The sequence below is a fragment of the Podarcis raffonei genome, chromosome 3 (genome assembly GCF_027172205.1).
Source record: "Podarcis raffonei isolate rPodRaf1 chromosome 3, rPodRaf1.pri, whole genome shotgun sequence".
Classification (NCBI taxonomy): Eukaryota; Metazoa; Chordata; class Lepidosauria; order Squamata; family Lacertidae; genus Podarcis; species Podarcis raffonei.
This window is the reverse complement of record NC_070604.1, coordinates 53,708,154-53,730,412: the sequence shown is the minus strand read 5'-3', so window position 1 is coordinate 53,730,412 and position 22,259 is coordinate 53,708,154. Positions and strand designations below refer to the sequence as shown.

At 43.3% G+C, this 22,259-nt stretch overlaps 1 protein-coding gene across 1 annotated transcript in view; it reads right to left on the bottom strand.

Annotated features, from left to right (window-relative positions):
* SLC16A10 (solute carrier family 16 member 10) overlaps positions 1–22,168 on the bottom strand; it is a 43,582-nt gene extending 21,414 nt beyond the window's left edge. The window contains exons 1-2 of the mRNA XM_053381674.1: positions 21,163–22,168; positions 1,390–1,534 (exon numbers count right to left, since the gene is read on the bottom strand). Of these exons, the coding sequence (XP_053237649.1) occupies positions 1,390–1,534; positions 21,163–21,586 (569 nt within the window). The 5' untranslated portion in view covers positions 21,587–22,168. The remainder of the gene's footprint in view (positions 1–1,389; positions 1,535–21,162) is intronic.
* Between the last annotated feature and the right edge of the window lie 91 nt (positions 22,169–22,259).

Genomic DNA, 22,259 nt, shown 5'->3' with positions numbered 1-22,259 from the left:
TTAGAGCATGTTCCAGTACAACAGACTCATTCAAGGCCATCATCATTAATAAGTGAGGAAGTAGCATTAAATACTGGTTAATATTTATCAGACTTTATGACTCTTTAAAACAGAGATAAAAAAGCAGCGAGTTGTGTTTGGTAGAAGAAAAGCAGACAGCCACATCTAAGATGTTTCTTCACAAATCTAGTGGGGAGGAAAAAGGGGGGGGGAGCAAGACACCAAACTGCTTATGCCTAGCATGTGGCATAAGGTAATAGAAGGCAAGACTGTTCTCCTTTATAAAAATCTGCTCAAATAAGCAAGAAATGTTTCTTTTCAGGGATACCATAACACCACCGCTAGCCTCTTCTCCATTTTGTCTTCTCCATCAGAAATCTTTCCCATATACAAGGTGCTTATCAATGGAAAGACACACTATCTGGCAACAATGAGGTGCTACAGGGTTCCATCATTGGAAAACATGAATGCCTCTTATTTTATTAAGAGCATAAGAACAACCCTGCTGGATCAGTCCAAAGCTATTTAGTCCAGCATTCTGTTTCCCAGTGACCAACCCAATGCCTATGGGAATGCCATATGACAGACATGAGTGCAACAGCACTCTCCCTTTCAGCTTCCCCAACAGCTGGTATCCAGGGACATACTAGCTCCAATACCGGAGATAACATTTAGCCATCGTAACTAGTAGTCATTGGTAGCCATTATGCTAGCTCTTTCCTTGGTGCACTATCTGTGCAGCCCAGTGTATGAATTATCTTGTCTTGCAAGAATGAGCAGCAAAGAAAGGGGCTGGTTCACAGCTCCATACCCAGTTAAAAATCTCATTACTGCTTTGAACATACTACAGGACCATAGGCAAAAAACCTAGACATTCTTATAAAAGATTAATGAAGTAATCTATGTGAAATGATTTTAACCCTCCAAAGTACTATATAAATGCCAAATATCACTCTTTTATCTTAATTACTTCTGGTTCACTTAGTCAGTTTAGAAAATCATAAGGCCACAGAATACTTAAGTATATATTTCTTACATTTAAATTTTGTTTGACAGAACCTTGAGTAGACACTTGAACTTTACTTTCTTGCTTTCCTCCTGGACATATTGAGCTTAATACTTGATTATCATAAATGACAGTTTAATACTCGAAAGGCTGCCTTTCAAATATTTTGTAGCACATAAGCCACCATGCCATGTGCTCACTACCTATAAAGAATGTATGATAAGGTCTGCAAATTAAAGCTATGTAGTGGTGGTATCTTCAGGATATATGATCAGGACGCCAGGCGGTATCATATATCATCGGTCAGCCAAAATGGTCTAAATTAAGATACACTGCCAAAGGCCATGTGCATTCAGAAAAGTCAGTGGAATGTGTATTCTTACCTTACAAATGAGCTTGACAAAAGCCCAACAAGTGCCACTGCTGCTCCAACAACAGCTACTTTCCGGCAGCCAAATAGGTTGGTAAATACACTGACTATGGGAGAACAGAAGAAGATCATTCCCATGGACAGGGAACCAACCCAAGCTGTAGAAAAGATTAAGAATAGAACAGTTAACTTAACATGGCAGATTTCATTACATGACAAAATAGCATATAGTGCGATTATAACTAGTTTTAAAGCAGGGGTGTCAAACTCAAATTCATCGGGGGCCGCATCAGCAGTTTGGTCACCCTCAAAGGGCCGGTTGTATTGGCCTAAAATATTTGAGCAGGCTGAGACCCCTGAAGTTGATGGGCTTTGACATTTAAATGGGGTGTGTGTGGCATGTGATAAATTATGTGAGGTTCGAGCTGGTCTTTGACCAGTAATAAATTATGATGATGATGATGATGATGATGATGATGTGAGGTGGGGCCTACCTGCCCCCCCTCAATATTTTATTCAGACTGACACCCCTGTTATGAAAGATTACTAAAGCCTGCCCCTGTGGTGATGTATCATAACATTGTGCAGGCCCAGTCTGAGGGCACCTTTACTGGACTGTGTCTTGTGGCTGGGGCTTGTCTGCACCTTCTCTTCCTTCTCCGCCTGTTGCTGCCTCCTCCCTGTGCCAGGCGCTGGTGGGGGGGGGGAGATGTGCCAGTTGCACCCCAGTTTCTGACGGGGGCCAATGCTGCTTGTTCCTCCCTCTGCTTTTCAACACTGCAATATATCGCTACCGTATCACAACATCACTATCACAATGTTGAAAAGTTGGTATCGTCTGCTTTTAGGGGCTGAGGGGCTTACTCAGTACGGACAGGGGCACTCCTAGGAATTTATTGGATTTCAAATCCCTGGATTTCAAATCCCATTGAGGGGGGACAGGGGCGGACTTTGGTAATATGGCACCCACCCTGAGTGAGGACAAAATTTGGTGCCCCCCCAATAGAATAAATAGGCATCGTTATCATTATTTTGTGCTCCCTTGGCTTGGGGCAGGTGAGGCGCCCACACGGCCCCAAATCTGGTGCTGGTGGAGGAAGTACATTTCCACAACCGGCCGAGCTGCCCCTGTGGATCCTGCTGCCTGAGGCAGCCGCCTCCCCTTGCCCTCCGTGGCAAGCCGAGGCTGAGGGGGACGTTCACTTGCCCAGGCGCCGGGCTCCCATCCACTTGCTCCGGCGCGCCCGCTGCAGCCCTGCTGCCAGTAGCCATCGGGGAAGGCGGCCGGCCGGGCTCCGGGGCTCGGTGGGGCCTGCCGGCAGAGGGTGGCGCTGCGCCTCGCCTGGGCGTGGAAGCCCTGCTGGCACGTTGTTTCCCACGCCGCGCTCCCGCCTCCATCTCGGCTCGCTCCCTCCTGTCCTCCGCCTCCGCGCCTGCCTTGCCTGCCAGACTCGCATCCCTACCAGCCGCCGGCGGCGCAGCGGAGACCGAGCATGGTGCCAGCAGCGGCTGCCGGGGCGCGCGGAGGAGCGTCCGGCCGGGCAGCTCCGCTCCGCTTGCTGCTGCTGCTGCTCGCGCTGGGCGCCTCCTGGGCAGTGCGCCCGCCGGACTGGGGCGGCCGCCAGAGACGCGGCAGCCCGCGGGACGAGGCGGGCGGCCTGCGGGGTCGCGCCGGCGGGGGACCTCCGGAGGCGGCCTCTCTGCTCGCCACCTCCTTCGTGCTGAAAGGCGACGCGGCGCACAACCAGGCAATGGTGCACTGGACGGGCGAGAACAGCAGCGAGAACGGCGGTTACACGGGCCACATGATGAGGTCTGGCGGGCCGGATTTGGCCCGCGGGCCTTGTGCTTGACACCCGTGTTTTAAAGGAACACAGAAAGAAATCTTATAAGTAAAACAAACTACTAACCAGCATTTCGTTTAACCACCAGTTTGAAAAACCTCAGGAAAACTTCAAGTTGAACTCTGGGTACTGTTGTGCAAACTAACAGCCTAAGAAGAACCTGCTGGAGCAGGCCAATGGCCCATCTACTCCAGTGTGTTGTTCTCACAGTGGCCAACCCTGTGGGAAACCCTCAAGCAGGACCAGAGCACTCTCCCCACTTGTGATTCCCCAGCAGCTGGAATTATAGGCATATTAGATGAGCAGTCTTGATCAATTATGTTAAATTATATTAAAATTTGTATTATTCAAAAACAGAAGACTGTATGATAGAAGTTGCTAGTCAATGTAGACAATACTGAGCTAGATGGTCTGACCCAATATAAAGCAGCTTCCTATGCTAATTCCCATCATCCCTGACCACTGGCCACACTGACTAGGGCTGACAGGAGTTGCAATCCAGCACATCTTCATCACTTCCCTAACAATAGGAATTTCCTTCCCACTTACTGACATAATTTCAACAACCACATCAGTGACAAAAGCACACTATTTTATAGATCTGGTGTATGTACTCTGAGGCCAGAGATATATTCTTCCAATATTCCCTTTCACTCCCACTGTTTAATCATTCTGTTTTGTCTCTAATTAAATTAAGGTAGTAAACTCAGAGGCTTGGGTCCTAACCTTGCTCCAACCAGTGGGGAGACAACCAGTGGCGTGCTGTGAAATTTTTAATAGGGGAACAGTCAGGGCCAGAGATGGCAGCTTGTGAGAGCAATGGGACGGGGCGCGATGTCATACGTGTGAGCACCACGCCTCCCTCCCTAAGTCAGGCAGAAGCTTCATGGACTTTGGGAAGGAGGCTCCAGGCTTTAATATTCTAATATACTGGGAACATTTAGGGGACTAGTACAATCCCCCTAGTCTACTGATCGCACACCACTGGAGGCAACATTTGTCAGTTCCCCATGCAGCCCCTTACACTGACAAACGGGCTCCAGAGGGCTTTGGGAAACTGGCAAATGTAGTCTCTTCCCTGGTTCTCTCTTCTGTAGATGGAAAGATCCCTTCTGTTAGCAGAAGGCTACATTCGGATCCTGACAGGTAAGAATGATGCAATATTAAAGCTGTGTGTTTGCATTATAAAGCAGCTGTATAAAACCCCACTAATATAGATGCTGGACAGTGAGTGTGCTTGTGTTAATAGGGCGTTCTAAATGATAGTTTCGAGTGCAAGGTTTGGAAGTGCAATTCCTGCAGTCCAGCTCCCTGGGGCACTTACATCCTCACTTGCAGAACTGATATGCAGCAGATGGGGTGAGGCAGAAGATATGGTTCAACCTTTCCCTGGGATCATTCTAGTGCTTTCAACAAGTAGTACAGGAAACTGTCTGAAGTAATGCTTACAATCATGAAAATGCTCAATGTTAATCAGAAAAAGACGCATTTTTTTGCTTTATGGTGGAAACATCTTAAATATCTACTGCAAATGTTCCTCCACATACTTCCCAATCATGACCACCAGAGGGTGTAGAGAAAAATAGATTTGGGTCCTTTGGGGCCTGAATTTCAGCTGGCAGCTAACAGCAGTTGTTGGGAACAGAGGGAAAATATTAGAGTGTGTGTACTCAGAAGCCTATAACTATATTAGCATATTTTTCCAATTAATGCCTCATACAATTTAAAATTAGAGGACTTATTTTATGATTAGTGGATGAAGAATTGAGGGATAGCAGCTATAAAACAGAGGGGCATCAGATTGAAGGGCATGAGACATAGAATAAAAATAATGATATAAAAGGAAATAAAATATTTAGCACAAAATTAAATTTACCAGAGTATTTGAACATCATAACTTAATATACTTAAGATGGCAACCCAAAAGGAAAGACCTGTTTTACACATGTTGAATCCAACAGACTAGAGTGTCCAGCAGAAGGTATATGAGGTGGCAATGATTGTGTCAAACAAAGCTTTCTCCTCTACTCTTATCCAGCAGATGCTATGGGATTTCTTAAACAGGCAGGAATCCCTAGAGGCCTAGATGCATCCTCTAACTGCCAGGAAAGTTTTCAATACATAATTTTACTCTTGTGTTTGATATAACTTGATTCCACTGTTGATGTGAGCTATAAACCAGAAGCATTAAGAACAATTGCTTAGGTCAGTTTGACTTCTCCTCCAAGATGTGGATTTGATAACTGGGGTTGTGAAGGCCAGCATGTACAAGTTGGATCCTTACCCAAGAATTTCGTGATTTATTTATTTTTTTTGCCAGAATTGATAATGCTTTCTTTAGAAAGGGTTGACTTCTCAGGGGTTGAAGAAGGCAATGATTTGTCTACTCTTAAATAAACATTTTTTTAAAGATAAGGGCAGTCAAATCAATCTAGAGCCTGTTTTCAACCTCCCTTTCTCAAAATGATTTGAGCACAAGATAACACAGCAACTCCAGACATTCCTGAGTTATGTGTTTTGGCTTCAGCTTTTGCAATGTGCCAGAAACTGCTTGATACATGATCTACTAGGGAGGACCAAGGGAAATACTTCCCTCTAAATTTTGTTCAACTTCTGAACAACATTTGATATGGTAGGCCAAAATATTTCTTTTAGCTCCATTACAAAATTTGGCTGGTGCTTGAAGGGCTGCATCCCAGTATGACAAAGAGTTTTATTACTGAGGACAGTGTTAGCAACCTGGGACTAACCAAGATGCCTTAAGCTCCAATGCTTAACATCTACAGAATGTGAAGCTACCAAGCAACTTCAGAAGCTCTGGGGTTGACTGTCATCAGAAGATGACACCCAGGTCTATATTTCTTCAGAGAAGCAATCTCTGCCCTGAAACTGAATCCATACAAGAGAAAGATTATATTAGTGGGAGCATTTCTGCCTTGGAGAGGAGTTTTATCCGTGATAGGGTGCTGTTGCCTGAGCAGGTGAATAGGTTGCTGTTGCATTCAGGCCTGCTTAAGGCAGATACTCTTCCCCATTCCAAGCAGCTCAGAACTTGCTACACTAATCCATACTTCTGCAACTACCAGTAGAGGAGATGTCCTTGAAAGCTTCAAGTAATGCAAATGTAGCAAGTCTTCCATCAAAGGTCATGTCCATATTTAACCTGTTCTGCTCTAGTTACATTGGTTACCAATTTGCTTCCAAGCTCAATTATTCTTTAAAGCCCTTCACAGCTGGAACTCACAAATCTGAAAAACCAAATTTCCTATTCCCCATAAGATCTGACTAATCAGCGTTGTTTGCTGTTCTGTCTTCAAAAAAGTAAGGATGACGTAACTAGAACTAGAAACTTTGCAAAAGTGTTTCCAAAGCTTTGGAAACTTCTTCCTAAGCAAATATGAAAAATAACATCATTGCTGGGATTTTAGAGAAACTAATACATTTTCCTGCAAGATTTTGGTTGATTTTGCCTTGTTGCTATGACTACTGTGTTACTACTGATTTATTTTAAAGTAGGTTTGTTTTATTCATTACTTTGACAAAAAAGTGGTTTATATCTTACTACAAAAAAGTGCCCACTAATTTTTGCCTTTGTGTTTTAGACCAAAACTTGATCAAAACTTGATGCATTTCAGTGTACCGCATCACGAAGAAGTAGTAAAAAAAAAAGCATACTTAAATGTTTAAATAAATATTTAGCATTAAAATGTGAGTTCACATATCTTTTATATCTCAGCTCCACTGGCAAAGCTTCAAGGTAACAAGCAAATTTGGCAGCAGGGCAAGACGGCCAGGGCTGACTACCTTTTTGAAATTCCCAACTCCCAAGTAAATAAAGTCAAATACAAATATAGATATCTAGGTAAGCAGCCAGCACCATACCCTCCAACATTTATACTATAAAAATAGAGACGTCCTAAGGAAAAGCAGGACATTCCTGGATCAAATCAGAAACCAGGACAGCTGTAAATCCGGGATGGTCCCTGGAAAATAGGGGCACTTGTAGGGGCAGCAGCAGCATTGTGGAGGCGCTCCACTTTATTGTTATATCACATGGGTTACTATTTGCCTGCTTTTCTATTGTGTAGTCACAACAGCATACAATTTAGCACCCAGATACAACTTGTGGCCAGAACTGTAATTTCTTAGAAAGACAAGATGCATAACAAAATCTAGATTTCTAGAATAGCAAAATAGACAAAGTTGAATCTAGATATTATAGTGTTGTGGAGAAAGATGGTGGAATTTATTAAGCAGAGGTTGAGCTATGTTACATAGATATCAAAATCTGATATACAGCTATTGCATTATGGCCTGTTAAATAAGGATTACAAGAAAGAGGAAGGATAATCTAGAGCATGGGTAGGCAAACTAAGGCCCAGGGGCCAGATCTGGCCCAATTGCCTTCTAAATCTGGCCCATGGATGGTTCAGGAATCAGTGTGTTTTTACATGAGTAGAATGTGCCCTTTTATTTAAAATGCATCTCTGGCTTATTTGTGGGGCATAGGAATTTGTTCATTTCCCTAAAAAATATATAGTCTGACCCCCAAAAGGTCTGAGGGACAGTGGACCAGCCCCCTGCTGAAAAAGTTTGCTGACCCCTGATCTAGAGTCTGTCCTGGATTTCACTTCCCCTAAAACCATTACCCTCAATTTACTCCATTGTGGTAAAGCATAATGGGGTGAAATACTAAACAGATGTTTGTCTGCAGAATGACTCACAATAACAATAGTTGCTCAATCTGTACTTTCCACATTATTTTTAATAGTACGTTCAAGCCCTAGTCATGGTTTAACTGTAAAGCGTAGTTACAAATTATCAATAAAGACCTAAGAAGTTTATAAAAATTATTTAAAGTAAAAGCAGCCACCAGAAATTAACAGCAGATTAAATCATATTCTTGCTGCAGACATTTGTTGGAAGTAATTTATGTCATTTTATTGAGTTCTGCTAAACATCATCTCCCTCACATTAGCCAAGACACAATGAAATGCCTGAGGCAAGCTCCAGCTGCTTTCTTGCTTCAAGTGGAGGGAGGAAAAGCTGTGCAGGAAGAGTGCAGGAAGCTGTGCCACAAAAGACCATGTGTCCTCAAGCTCTTTTCAGACTTTGGGTCAAAGCATAGCCAAAAGAACCCCAACAATCTGGCTGCAATGTACCTAAAAAGGTGCCTAAAAAGAAACAAGCTGCTTCACTTAAAAACTTAGCACTGTAACAGGTCAGCAGAGCCAGAGGCCTGTTGCTTGCTGATCAGACAGGAAGGACTTGACTGGGAGCAGAGGTGAAGGGTCTCCCGTTCTGAGATAGCTTGGCTTGGTGGAGTGTGAATGGCTCTGATACATATCCTCTGAAGTTTGATTCATACCCATTTTACTTCTTCTGATATCAGAACCCTTACCCATTTTTTGTTTAAAAAAAGGTATAAACCCTTGGGCATGGTAATCCATTTTCCAGTCCCCAATTTAGAGCTTATTTTACTCAGCTGAAAATACTCCGGGTAAAAAGACATAATCTGTCATTTAGGCAGAAACAAAGCAAGCCCCTTTGAGGCCGTGATCTCCTTGCTTAGTGCCACCTGCCATTTCACATTTCAGTACTATGACTAAATTAATGGTGACCCAAAATAGTCAAACTGAAGGGATGGGACCTGACAATATGCTGAGCTACCTGGACTCAGCTTGAAGGCATCCATACTAGGGATAGCCTATGCTTGGTATTGCTCCCTCACCAGGACTAGCCCAGTGCTATTGCTGCCATCTGAAAGGAGGATGCTTCTTGTCTAGGATACAGGATTGTAGGCAGGGAAAATAGGCAGGGAGTAAATCTCCTCTTAATGTCAAGTCTGGCTTTCTTCTTCTTCTTTCTCCTTTAGCATGAATGATGAGTGTATCTATTTGCCACAACAGACTGCTGATTCAGTGAAGGGGTCTAGAGAGATTCTCCAAACTTAACAATGGGTAAAAGTTGGCATCTGACCAGATTATCCATGTAACATTTCCCCATGGTTGCTGGCTGACCAGAGATAGATTAGGCTCCCTCCAACTGAAGATGTTGGAGTTTGATGAAATTGCCAGGACTCTAACACTTGCAAACTCTCAACTTGCATGTGCTAAGGGACATTACTGTAGATTATGTCCTGCTAGTCGCTTTGCTAGGCACGGAGCTGGGCTGCCAAGAACATGAGGTTGTCCTTTCCCAGGCTGTTGCCCAAGCAGGTGTGGAGAAAGAAAAGTGGCACAGAATGCCATCTTTTACTTCTCTGAAGCAGCTTGATGACCACTGAAGGAGGGAACAGAGCACTAAACCTGAGGGGCTGAAATAACGCCTTGAAACTCTGGGCAGCTGGCCCCTGCTTAACCGGGAGGAAGCTGGGTGCTACATGTGGGGAGCTATGAGGGGGTATTCTCACTACCCCATGTGGTTGTCCCGCCCCACCACCACCAAAAGAAGGCTGTATGGATCTATGATCCACAGAGCATTGGGCATTACCACTACAGTGGAACCTCGGGTTGTGGACGTAATCCATGATGGAGGCACGTCTGCAACCTGCAGTGTTCGTAACCTGCAGCGCCACGTCTGCGCACGTGCATGACGTGACTTGGCACCTCTGCGCATGCGTGAAACACGATTTAGCGCTTCTGTGCATGCGCGAGCGGCGAAACCCGGAAGTAACCCTTTCCAATACTTCCGGGTTTCCCGCAACCTGAAAACACGTAACCCAAACATTTGTAACCCAAGGTACCACTGTAATGCCTAGTGCTCTTCAAAACATTTCTCCCCACTACTTCTTTCCGACTTTGTGTAAGCTACTTCAAAGCAGTAGCTCAGGAGCAACAGTGTCGTCCTGACATTCTCTGGAAGGCAGAGCCCGAAACAAGATTTCTATTCTCCTTTAAGGAAAAAGTGTATTCCTATTCACCCTGTCTTCTCTTTCAAGAGAAGTTAATTCTTTGATGTATGCTCCACTGCTTCTGACTGAGAATAATACACTCATCTGCAATAAAAGTACAATCCAGACTACAGCTCTGCTGCAGCTCTTCTGTACTGCATGTTACATACAAAAGACCATCACAGAAATGTGCTTGTAATCTGAGTGAATAAAGCAAGTCACAGAGGAAAGACAAACAACTTCAGGGTCAACACAGTCCTTTGATTTCTATTTCTCACCACTTGGAAGTAACAGATGACAAGTTATATACTTGTTGCTTTATAACTATCCCTCTTTAGTCAGTGACATTAAATGTTTTTTAACACAATGTTTCAAACTTCGTATATGAAATGCATGCAAATAATTGCTGTTAGAAGAAGCAGATTGGCCATTTATGTAGATACAAGTGTACAGTATCACATTTGTATTACATTAGAAACACATACAGTTCAATATAAACCATTTTATATTTACTAGGTTGGAACAAGTATGAATGTTTACAGTTTCTATTACATTGTACTTAGCCTTGTCTAACCCTTTAGCAGGAATTATTTTGATAAATTAATTTTATAATGAGAATTACAGTGATATGATTTATAGTTTGTTTTGTAGCTTGCCAGAATAGCTGTTGGAATTCTTTTATTTCTTCATTACACATAATTAGCAACCTTGCAATTTTCTACCTTGTAATTTTCAATGAAAAGGTTAACAATTATGCCTAATATGCTCTAGGTTTGTAAGAAAACAGAGACACATTCAGAAAGCTGCTTACTGCTTTTCAAAAACAGGCGAATTCAGCTAGAACAGAACAGTACATTTTGTTTCAGATGAACAGGGATGCCCAGAGGCAAATTTCAAGTCTATGCCCTTTTAACTTGCTTTTATTTTTCTTTTATTTCAGAAATGTATACACTGCTTGATTGTAAAAAAACAAAACAAATATCAAAGCGATTTACAAATAGATAAAACACTAAAATCAATTTAAAAATACAACAGTACTTTAAAGCATACAAAAGTTAAAATACTAAAACAAATTAAAATTACCTCAACTTTCTAAGCATCCGAGTAGGCTTGTGTGAACAAGAATGTGCCTCCAGCCATTAGTCCTAGAAAGTTTAATGCCAATTTATTTATTTATTAAATTTATATCCCACTTTGGGCTCCTCTTGGAAGAAGGGCAGGATAAAATTTAATAAATAAATAAATGCAATAATCAAACATTATCTAGCTCCCATGCAAAGCACCTGAAAATAGTAGTGAAACTGACAAGCTTCATCATCACCTCTAGAGGAAGTCTGGAGAAGCACCTTCACCACAGAGTTGAGCTAGGTTTAACTCTAACCCATTAGCACTTTTACAGTTGATCTTTGATGTCTCACACATTCATTCAGGTTTTTGCAAGATATTGCAAATAACTACATTATATTGCATCATCCTCCAAGGAACTCAAAGAAGCATACATAGTTCTCCATTCCCCCATTTTACCCTCACAACAACCTTGTGAGGTAGGCCAGGGCTCATTGGAGGCTGGTTTATCACAATGAATTAGGCACTGCCCACCACCCTCACGTCTGCCCTCAGGTAGCCCCACCTGCCTGCTTTCTTACAACCAGCTCAAGGGGTGACAGTGCCTGTCAGCTTTCTCCTCCTTAGTCTGCGTTGCCCTTGTAGAATTCAGCAGGGAGGAAGATGAGGAGGAAATGAGAACAAAATGAGAATTATTTGGCTCTCCTGTCATAGGTTCTGGCTCCACCAATAGTTGGTCTCCCTGCTTTCCATCCTGGGCCTCCCTAGTCCTACACGAACACTCTTAGAGTCAGATTCATGTACCTAGCACAATCCTGCACAAAGACTCTGGCTAGTACAACAGGACTTTCCCCCATTTCCTCCCCCCCCCCCATCATGCCTCCTGAAGATCTGCTCTGGAGGGTTGGGAGAATCCCCAGAACAGCACACAGAGGCAAGGGCGAAAGGGAGATGCTTCCATCATTGCAAGCATTTCTGCTTTTGCTGATGGAACAATGTCCTAGTGCCACGTTGAATTCTACCCTTAATCATCATTCTGGCTTCTTGTGTCACAATCAACGCTATTTAATTTTCGTTCATGAATAGCAAATGCAATAGGGTTTTTTTGACATCCAGCTACCAATGATTTTTACAACAACAGAAATTTAACTGAAATAAATAGAGGGGATGGGGTCTGCAATATCTATCAAGGTTGGAAAATGAATATGCCACATCCTTAACAAACACAAATCATTTTATGGTATCCTTTTAAAACAGATAAATTTCTGTGGAGATCTAGTTGTCATTGAGGGAAGAATTAAGGAGAAAACCAAGGTGATAAGCATAACAAAGGCCCTAACCTTGAATGGGAGGTCAAAGGCCTTTCAAATAATTTATATACAGTTATGCCATTGCCTCCCTATAGCATAATTTATTAAGCCCCAATACATTCAACTTCTACATAAAATATGGTAAAAAATATTTTTGTACAACAAGAACATGTGGTTTGTTTGTTTTTTAACTGCAGGAGAAGCTCTGCAATGAGTGTGAAGGAGAGTGACTGCTTTAGTCTCTTGGCACCAAATTTAGAAACTCACGAATTATGGAATGCAAGGCCTTGACAATTAAATATGAGGAACACAATTGCTCCTCATTTAGTCATTATTTAATGTACCCATTACTCCAGGACTCTTCACTGGACATCAGTGAGGAGAGCACAGGTCCTCCGTTACCCACGCCCTCCCTGCGCAGAAGACTCCCGCGCAGTGAGAGGAGGAGGAGACTGGGTGTCAAACAGCTTTTATGTTGGAAGAGGTTTAAGAAACGCCCACTGATGGATTCTGCTAGCGACTGAAGCAGCCACGATGAGAAGGGGCTGTGCAGTCAGAAAGGTTTAACCAGGCAAATTAGCCTAGAGAAGCACCAGTTTACGCACAAGTAACTCATACCCATTACAGCAATCCGTCAGTCCCTGAAAGTTGCTCGTGCGCAGCAGCAGGCAGGCAGCATCATGAGCAAGACCGGAGAAGCGAACGCACAGGAGGAGGCAGCTGGAGGGCAAACTCTGGAGGAGAGGAACCGAGATTTGGAGCAGCATGTGGCCCTTCTGATGGCGCGGCTGGACGAAAGGCAGTCTCGAGATGCACAGGTCAGGCCCACCCCCATAGCAAGGAAGGTACCGGGACTGGTACACAAGTTTGGAAGGAATCCCCAGGACTATAGTGCGTTCCAAACGGAAATAGAATACGCGCTGGAACTGCAGCATGATGATTTTGCAGACGATGGGGCGAGGGTTGCCTATATTGTGGGTCACCTGGAAGACGGGGCAAGAGAATGGATCAGGCCCCTTATAGCGACGCAGAATGCCGCCATGCAGGACCTGAGGAAATTCTTCCAGGCAATGGATGCATTTTTCTCCAGTGATGTACAACAAAGTGTGACTAAGCGGGAACTGATGAGCTGTAAACAGGGGAACCAGTCAGTTAGAGACTACTGGTCGCGCTTTGCCATGATAGTTCACCGCCTCGGGTGGCAATTGGACTCTGAACCCATACAAATGTTATTCGAGGAGAGGTTGTCCCCAACGGTGAAGGATGAGCTTTCCCGCGCACCCCGCCCACAGGGGATGGATCAGCTGACCAAGGCTGTGCTTGCGATTGGCGTACGCCAGGAAGCGCGGGCCCAGGAGAGGTGGGAAAGGAGAGAGCAACGTTGCCATTACTACCGCATTCCTGAAATACCAAGGCAGCCTTCCCCGCCGGTGGAGCCAATGGAAATAGATGGGGTGCGCGCGCGGGAAGTTTCACGCCCCTGCGAAGGTCGCAAGAAGGAGGGAAAGGATTGGAAAACCACCAAGAAGTGTTTCCTTTGCCAGCGGCCAGGACATTTTGCCCACTGACGGATTCTGCTAGCGACTGAAGCAGCCACGATGAGAAGGGGCTGTGCAGTCAGAAAGGTTTAACCAAGCAAATTAGCCTAGAGAAGCACCAGTTTACGCACAAGTAACTCATACCCATTACACTAACCAACAGACTAAAGCTGACACGGGGACAAATAGAAGAGGACGTCTTCACCCTAGTATGGCTCCCTTTTATTACATATACAACCCAACAAGACAACAACAAGAACCCCCCGACAGCATACAAATCAATATGGCTAACTTGACACCCAACCCACCCACCCTACATGCAAACGAATCTTCCCCCTCTTCTGCATACAACACTAACATCTCATTTATTAAGAAAAAGTTGCAATGCTGAGTGTGAGGACAAAAGAGACCCTAGTTAAAATAATTGTAATTATCTCAAAGTTTTCTTAGAAAATTAATTGGTTCAGTTTCAGAACTTTCCTGCAGCCTGTTTAGGCTTCAGCCCTAGCCACACTTATCTGGGGGTGAGTTTACACACAGGGGGGAAATGCTATAAATAACTCAGAAATTAGATCATTCTAACAACAACAACAACAAAAAACCTCTACGAAAACGCGTATAAAAATTCCCTGCTCTCTGGCACCATATGGTGTTGCATGTTCAAATCATTGTTTTTTTACTAATGTAGCAGAGTCCTGGGAATAGGTCCTATTGTACTTTGTGCCACTTACTTTTGAATAGATACAGGATTGCACTGACCATAAATTAGTATACTTGCATTAAGCATCAATCCAAGATGGTGTGTATAAATGTTCACATGGGTTTTGTGATTCAAACACAACTGAGTGCAGCACTGCCTAAGATGGATAAAAGAACCCTGAATAACAGTAGAACAAAGGCTTGCTTACGGCAATATATTTGAAAGTGTCATTGACTGCTGTGAAGTACAGAGGTATGAATAGGTAGGAAATGCTTGATTTTAATAGAAAAAACAAATCTCACCCCAATGACTCCACTAATGTAATGCGTAGTTTGGCTCTGAAATAGACAGAGGAGGAAGGTCAGCTTGAAAGTCTAAAGTGAAGTGGTGATACTGAGTCAAACCCTATACAGTGGTACCTCGGTTTACAAACTTAATCCGTTCCCGAAGTCCGTTCTTAAACTGAAACCGTTCTTAAACAGAGGCGCTTTTTCCCTAATGAGGCTTCCCGCCACCAGTGCTCTTCCATCATTCCAGTTTTGCGAAGTTCGTAAACCAAATTGTTCTTAAACAAGACTGTTCTTAAACTGAGGTACCACTGTATGCATCTACACAAAAGTGAGTCCCATGGTACTACATGGTATGTAGGTATAGCACTGAGGTCTTAAACAGAAATAAATCTTATCTCTGCGAGGAAGAGGACATAAAAGCTCTTGACACTCTGATGACTAGTTACAGGAACAGCAAAATGCGCTCAGGGGACTAATTAGTAGTTAAATTAGCATTCATGTTTCCTGTCCATGGCTCTGTAAGAAAATTGCTAGAAAAATAAAACGCTGAGTTTGGAGCAAACTCACAGAAATTTTATGTAATTATTTTAGAAACGATTGTGAGGTTCTTTGAGAAAGGCATATTGAGTTTGAACCAGTAAATTAGTTTTAGACTTTGACTTGCTTATATTGCAATTTCTATAAATTGTGATAAGTAATATCTGTAACCTTTGAATAACAACTTAAGGTTTGATCATAGTGCAAAGATCACAATCTTTTTGTCATATGAACAGGGAAGCTTCTCAGCAAAAGTGTTTTTCATAGTGTTATTGGATTGTAGGCTAAATTCTAACTGGAACATTCTACTGTAATTTTTTTTAAAGTATTTTATTTTTTGTAGCATATTTCCCTGGTTAAATAATTGAAAGTTCCAGTTGTGCACTCAGAAATTCCTGAGAATTCCAGGATTTGTATATTTTAAACTGCTGGGAGTGGGGTCATAATAAGAAATGCAACAAAGGAATATGTTCTCTATAGATTGAGTGACACCTTCCTTTTAATGTAAAATAGCATCTTAGGGAGATTTTTGCTGAAGAATCATAGTTCCAATCCTAATGCCTCTTTCATTGTAGCACTATTTAAATTAAATAAATTAAACCAATGCCAACATGCAGTTCTCAGTTTTAACCGTGGGCAGAATATGTCTGAGATTTGTTGTAGCTTCACTAATGTATCCCCTGATTAAATGAAATGCAGCCACAATCCTAATTATGGAGCTTTTGCGGACTAGATTCAACTTCATCAGATGTATAAATTTCACAAAAGCTTATTCTACCACATGGAAGGCTAATCTATGGTCCAGATCCAGTCCTGCAAGCCAGAAATGTGGTTTGCCAGTCCTGAGCTTTCTCTCCTAATTTTCACACTGCTGTACTAAGTTAGGAAAGTGGGTGATACAATCCCTCTACCCACTCAAAACACCACCTTTTACATTCCAGAGGGGCTCATAGTCAATGTGACCTCCAGGCTGAAAAATGTCAGCCATTCCTGCGCTACAATTAACATTTACAGTTGACATCAACTAAGTCTTAGACATACTCAAAAGAGACCTACTGAAGTCAGTGGACATTATTACTTTGATTTCTTTCTCATTCTTGATCATAAGGTCCCTGGGTAGGTGAAGTAAATTTAAAAACATAATTAAAATCAATGATGTTTAAAATTGTTTTAAACTAATTTAAGTTAATAGACTTAATAAATTTCAGTGGGTCTAATTCTGTGTATGCCTTAGCTAGATCTACAACTCACTATCTTTAAATGTATCATAAGCCTACTGTTTTGCAGCAACAAACTAACAGTTACTCCTCTGTATATACATTGACTTTGCACACTCTAGAAACAATGCAATACCTATGGGCTCTTCAAAAGCCCACTGATTCCCAACAGCTGCAGATATTCAACTATACCATATGTTCTGGTAGCAAGTTTTTTATACTCTGCTCTTTACAGAGAAAAGGCAAGGTAAAGCAGAGAAGATAAATCAAGGGAATGTAAAGACCTTTCGGGTCAAGCAGTCAGTATTTTGTTTCCAGAAAGAAACCTCAGGACTTCAGAACAGAATGAAGGAGATGTGTACACTAGAAGCCTCAAGTGAATACTTTAGATGTCCTGACAAAAGTCCATCCCACACTTGCTTTGCAATGGCAGAAGCTACCAGTTCTCTGAGTGACACTGCATGAGGAAGGTATATTGACAAGCCACTAGCAGGTCTAGATCTTCTACCAAGAGACTAATCTCTTCTGTTCTTGTTTCACAAAGTCTATAGTCACTCCATCAGTGCTATGGCAGGATCAGTATATCCTGACAATAGCTCAGCTGAAATATGTGCTGCTATCATAATGACAGGAGCACCACAAGTCCAGTAATAAAATGTTTGGTTTACTGCAAACATCTAGTGTCTTGCCTAGCAATTTAACATAGTGCTGTACCAATGATGTAAATTTTATCTTCTATAAGCAACGATTTTATTATTTTCAAGCTACACATCAGATAGCAATATATTTTTCTTACATCCCCCACTAGAAAGCTTTAAAATGGAGGTTCTAAAATATGATCAAAGATCCAGAAAGGCCTGTGCATGCACAGAAACCGGCCAAGTCTCCCTACATGCAGCAGCCTTTCATGCATCACTGAGTACTAGTCTACAGGAGTCCAACCTTTGAGTGGTGCAAGTGTCACCACTGGCCATTCCCATGTGCACGCATGCAGTGCTCTGGAACCCAGAGTGGCTCAATAGCCATATTATTATTTTTTCAAAACAAGCATAGGAGGCACATAGCACTCTAATAATTAGACTTTTCTGAATACTTGGCAATTTTTGACAATTCTGTAAACTTTTAGAACTTTCATAAGAATGAAGCACACCTCCAGCCCAAGTCAGAGCAATTATCCAAAGATTACTGCTTATTAATTCACTTATCCTCTTCAGTGAGCAAAAATAATGGGGATTAGGTTGCCTTCACCTTTTGTGAAGTTCATGCTCAGTTTCAACCAGATGCTTGCAGTCATGATAATTAATTATAACAGGAAGACATGCTAATTGGATTAAGAGATACATGTACCTATTTTCTTTCCAGTTGGAAGTAGTTGTTTCTCTCAGAGATCGTTAGAATAGACAAATTAATTACCAGGGATTGAAACAAAATGTGTTCCTTCTATTCTCCCCTGGCAGCTTATCCAACTATCAAAGCATTTATCAAAGCTGTAGGAAAAATATATAGGGTTATATCCAAAATGGGAGAGTGTAGTGGAAAGCACTTTTGCTTGCACAAGCTGGGTTATATGTGCTTTTTATTCACCCTTCTAGCTACTTATTATGTTCCTCCAAAAAGTTGCAGCAAATGTCTGGGTACTTTCTGAAACTTCATGGGATGTGCTTCAGAGGGCTGCAGTAGGAAAGAGAAGATTTTTTTAAAATTGGGTGTCCTATTTTGTTTAAACAGAAGTGCTTTATGCTAAGGAAAAGCCACTACTGGATGCAATTCATAAGAGCTAAACTTTAAACAGAACGTATTTCAAACTTTTATTCAGTTTAAGGCAGAGTTGAGATAAGGAGTGTGGGTTGAAATCCTATACATATTTACTAAAGTAAACCTCTGCTTCAGATTGGGTTCCAGATGTAGTTGTTACATAGTTAATTCAATTTTAAGCCAGATGAACAGAAACTTTGTCTACTAGAATAATTTCCCTTCTACATACCAGGAGCTTCCTGAAAGTCTTGGTGCTCAGCAGGAAACAGTCTACAGTTGCTAAAATTTGTTTTGATACAACAGAGAAGCACCTCCCAAGGCCACTATTAATTTAAACAAGATTTGTTCTAGCTGACTATTCTTTTTCAGTTATTATCCAAAAGAAACACACTGTTGATTACAATAGGGGGCAAATTTGAAAGACTGCATGTGTTCAGACAGATTTTATATTGCCAAGATTTCTTGAAGATTGACACTAGTTCAAAACAGCTGTTCAAATAGTTGCAAGTTTTGGATAAGTTAGCAGTTTACATGGACATTTCTGATTCACATTTATTTACGTTAAATGACACAAAATCTGTTAAAAGTGTTTTGCACATAAGTAGCATTATCACAATAAATCAGAAAAATTCATTTATATTTTAAGGTGGACCACAGAAACCATTCTGCTACAAACTCAGTGGCTAGTCTTGTAAAATTTCCTTTTCAGTCTCAGCTCACACATCTGTGAAACAGATTAGCAGAAACCTGCATTCAGAGTTACTGCAAAGGTGAGAAAATAATTATTTTAGACAGCCCAATGAAAAAGCCTGAATAAGAGGAGACTGAAAAGAAACATGATAGCCATCTTCAAACATCTAAAGGGATGGAACATGGAGCAAGCTTGTTTTTTCCTGCTCCGGAGGGTAGATTCTGAATCAATGGATTCAAGTTACAAGAAAGAAGATTCCAACAAAACATCAGGAACACCTTTCTGACAGTAAGACCTCTTGGAAAGTGGACTCTTGGACTCTCATTATATGGGGGATTTTAGGCAGAGGTTGGATGGCCATCTGTCATGTATGCTTTGCAGGGGATTGGACTAGATGACCCGCAGGATCCCTTCCAACTTTATATTTCTATGATTCTATGAGTATTGTTGTCCTGCTGGTTACAAATCCTTAGCCAAACCTTTAAACCCAATTCTGTTTAATTTTCTTTCTTTCAGAAAACAGAATCTACAAACTCTTGCACAAGCTAGACAGAAAGAGAGGGAGAAGGAGATACAGAAGTAAAATACACATCCAAAAGCAGAAATCCTATCAGGACTGCATTGTTCGGGATCATTAAAAGAAAAAGATTGTGAAGAGCTCCAAAAGGCTTCTACAAATTAAGTGAATGGGTGGTGAAATATGAAATAGAATTCAACATAAAAAGTGTAAAGATATGAATGCTGGCACAAAAAAATATTAATTTCACATATGTGGATGGGGTCTGAACTGGCAGTGACTGACCAGGAATAAGACCTCAGGTTTGTAGTAGATAGCTTGATGAAAATGAAGAACTACTGTGCAGTAGCTGTGAAAAAGGCAGATTCCATGCTAGAGATTATTAGGAAAGGAATTGAAAATAAAACTCCTAATATTATAACACCATTGTACAAATCTATTGTGCAACTGCATTTGGAATACTGTGTACAGTTCTGGTTGCCTCACCTCAAAAAGGATATTGTAGAATTGGAAAAGGTTCAGAAAAGTGTGATCAACATGACCCTTAAAAGGGAATAAAGCAACACCCATATGAGGAAAGGTTGCAATCTTTGGAACTTTTTAGTTTAGAGAAAAAACAAGTAATAGAAGTTTGTAAAAGTATACATGGCATGGAGAGAGTGAAAGTTTTTCTCCCTCTCATAACACTAGAACTCATGGGCATCAATGAAGCTGCTGCTGGAAAATTTAGGACAAATAAAAGAAAGTACTTCATACAGTGCATAGTTAAAAGTATGGAACTCTGCTCCCACAGGAAGAAGTGATGGCCACCCACTTGGATGGCTTTAAAAGAGGGATTGGATGGCTTTAAAAGAGGACATATTCATGGAGAATATGGCTCTTAATGGCTACTAACCGTGATGGCAATGCTCTGCTTCCATGATCAGAGGTTGCAATGCTTCTGAACACCAGTTGCTTGCAGGTTTCCCGCAGGCATCTGGATGGCCACTGTGAGAACAGGATGCTGGACTAGGTGGGCCACTGGTTTGATTCAGCAGGGCCCTTCTTATGATATTTTTGTTTTAAGGACGTCACACATAGTCCCAGAACAATGGGAAGCAGGGCAGTAACTTTCCCCCAAATAGAGGGGGCAGATTCTGCACATACACAGCGGCAACTGCAAAACCTTAGCGCCTGCTCCTCCTTCACCCAGCCCGCCCACCAATTCGGAGGTTTTGTCCTGTGCACAAAAAACGAATAGGTGGTTTTAAATCTAAACACAAGCCACCTTCGCCCAGAAGTGCTCCAGCCCAGTCTCTCTCGCTTCCTATCACCTCCCTATCTCTCTGAACGCAAAAGCAGGAGCCCCGATTCAGAGGCGGTTGTGGGGGGGGGTCTCCATTCCCGCACCTCCCGCCTTCCCCTCCGGCCCCCCCCCCGCACTCACTCACCTGTCTTGAACGTCAGCTGCGGGTCGTTGGGGTCTCCGAACTCCTTGAGCATGGCTTTGAAGAGGACCCCGCACGAGTTCTGGATGCCGAACACGGCGCCGTTGCACCACATGGAGGCCAGCATGACCACCCACCCCCAGCCGCCCTCGGGGGGCTCGAACGGCGCCTCGCCTCCCTTCGGCGGCGGCATGGGCGGCTTCTGCAGCTTCTTCTCCGGGGGGCTCCCGGCCCCCGCGAACGCCGTCACCGGGGGCGGGTCCCCGGCGGCTGCCTCCAGCGAGGAGAGCAGCGTCTGGTGCGAGCACCACTCGCCGCCGTTCTCCTGCTTCGGCTCGTCGCCCAGCGCCTCGCTCCCCTCGAAGGGGGCCACGGGGGCAGTCGGGACGGCGTCCCCCGCTCCCACCTCCTCGCTGACGGGAGACATCGCAGCCCGCCGGCGGGAGCTACGCGGAGGGAAGGAAGGGCGGCTGAGGCGGCCTCACGCGGCTGCTCGCTCCCTCGCTCGCTCTGCCTCTCAGGAGCCCAACCGCCGCCGCCGCCTCTCGCTCCCTCCTTAGCTCCGCCGAGGCAACGCGGTCATCTCTCTCGAAACAGGAACGGGAATGAGCGGGTGAGGGGGGTATCAAACTTCTCGACAGGAAAAGAAACTCAACGCTTTGAAAACATATATATAGTATATACAAATAGATCTATATAATTCCCCCGTATAAAATTCTCCCTCACAAACCGGCCCCTCAGGGTGGTAAATTCGCTCAAGGCGCCTTCAGGTTATTTTAAAGGAGTAACTCCCCACCCCCACCCCGCGCGCGCCCCACCAAGGGGCGTGGCTGGCAAAGGGGCGTGCTCCCTTGCCACCACCTTCTCCGTCCCCCTAATCCTGAGGTTCTCACTGGCTAGGAGGCGGGGAAGCTCCGCCCTCTCCGTGGGCCGCAGCGGATGGCTGGGAGGGTGAGGCGGGAGAGAAGGAGAAAAGTACAGCGTGCCAGTGGATGAGGAAACTGACTCCAGCCTTGCAGTGACGTTCGGGAGAGAACGTGCCTCTAGGCGCGCTTGCGCGCGTGCCGAGCCATAAGTCAACAGTTAACGACCACCCATGG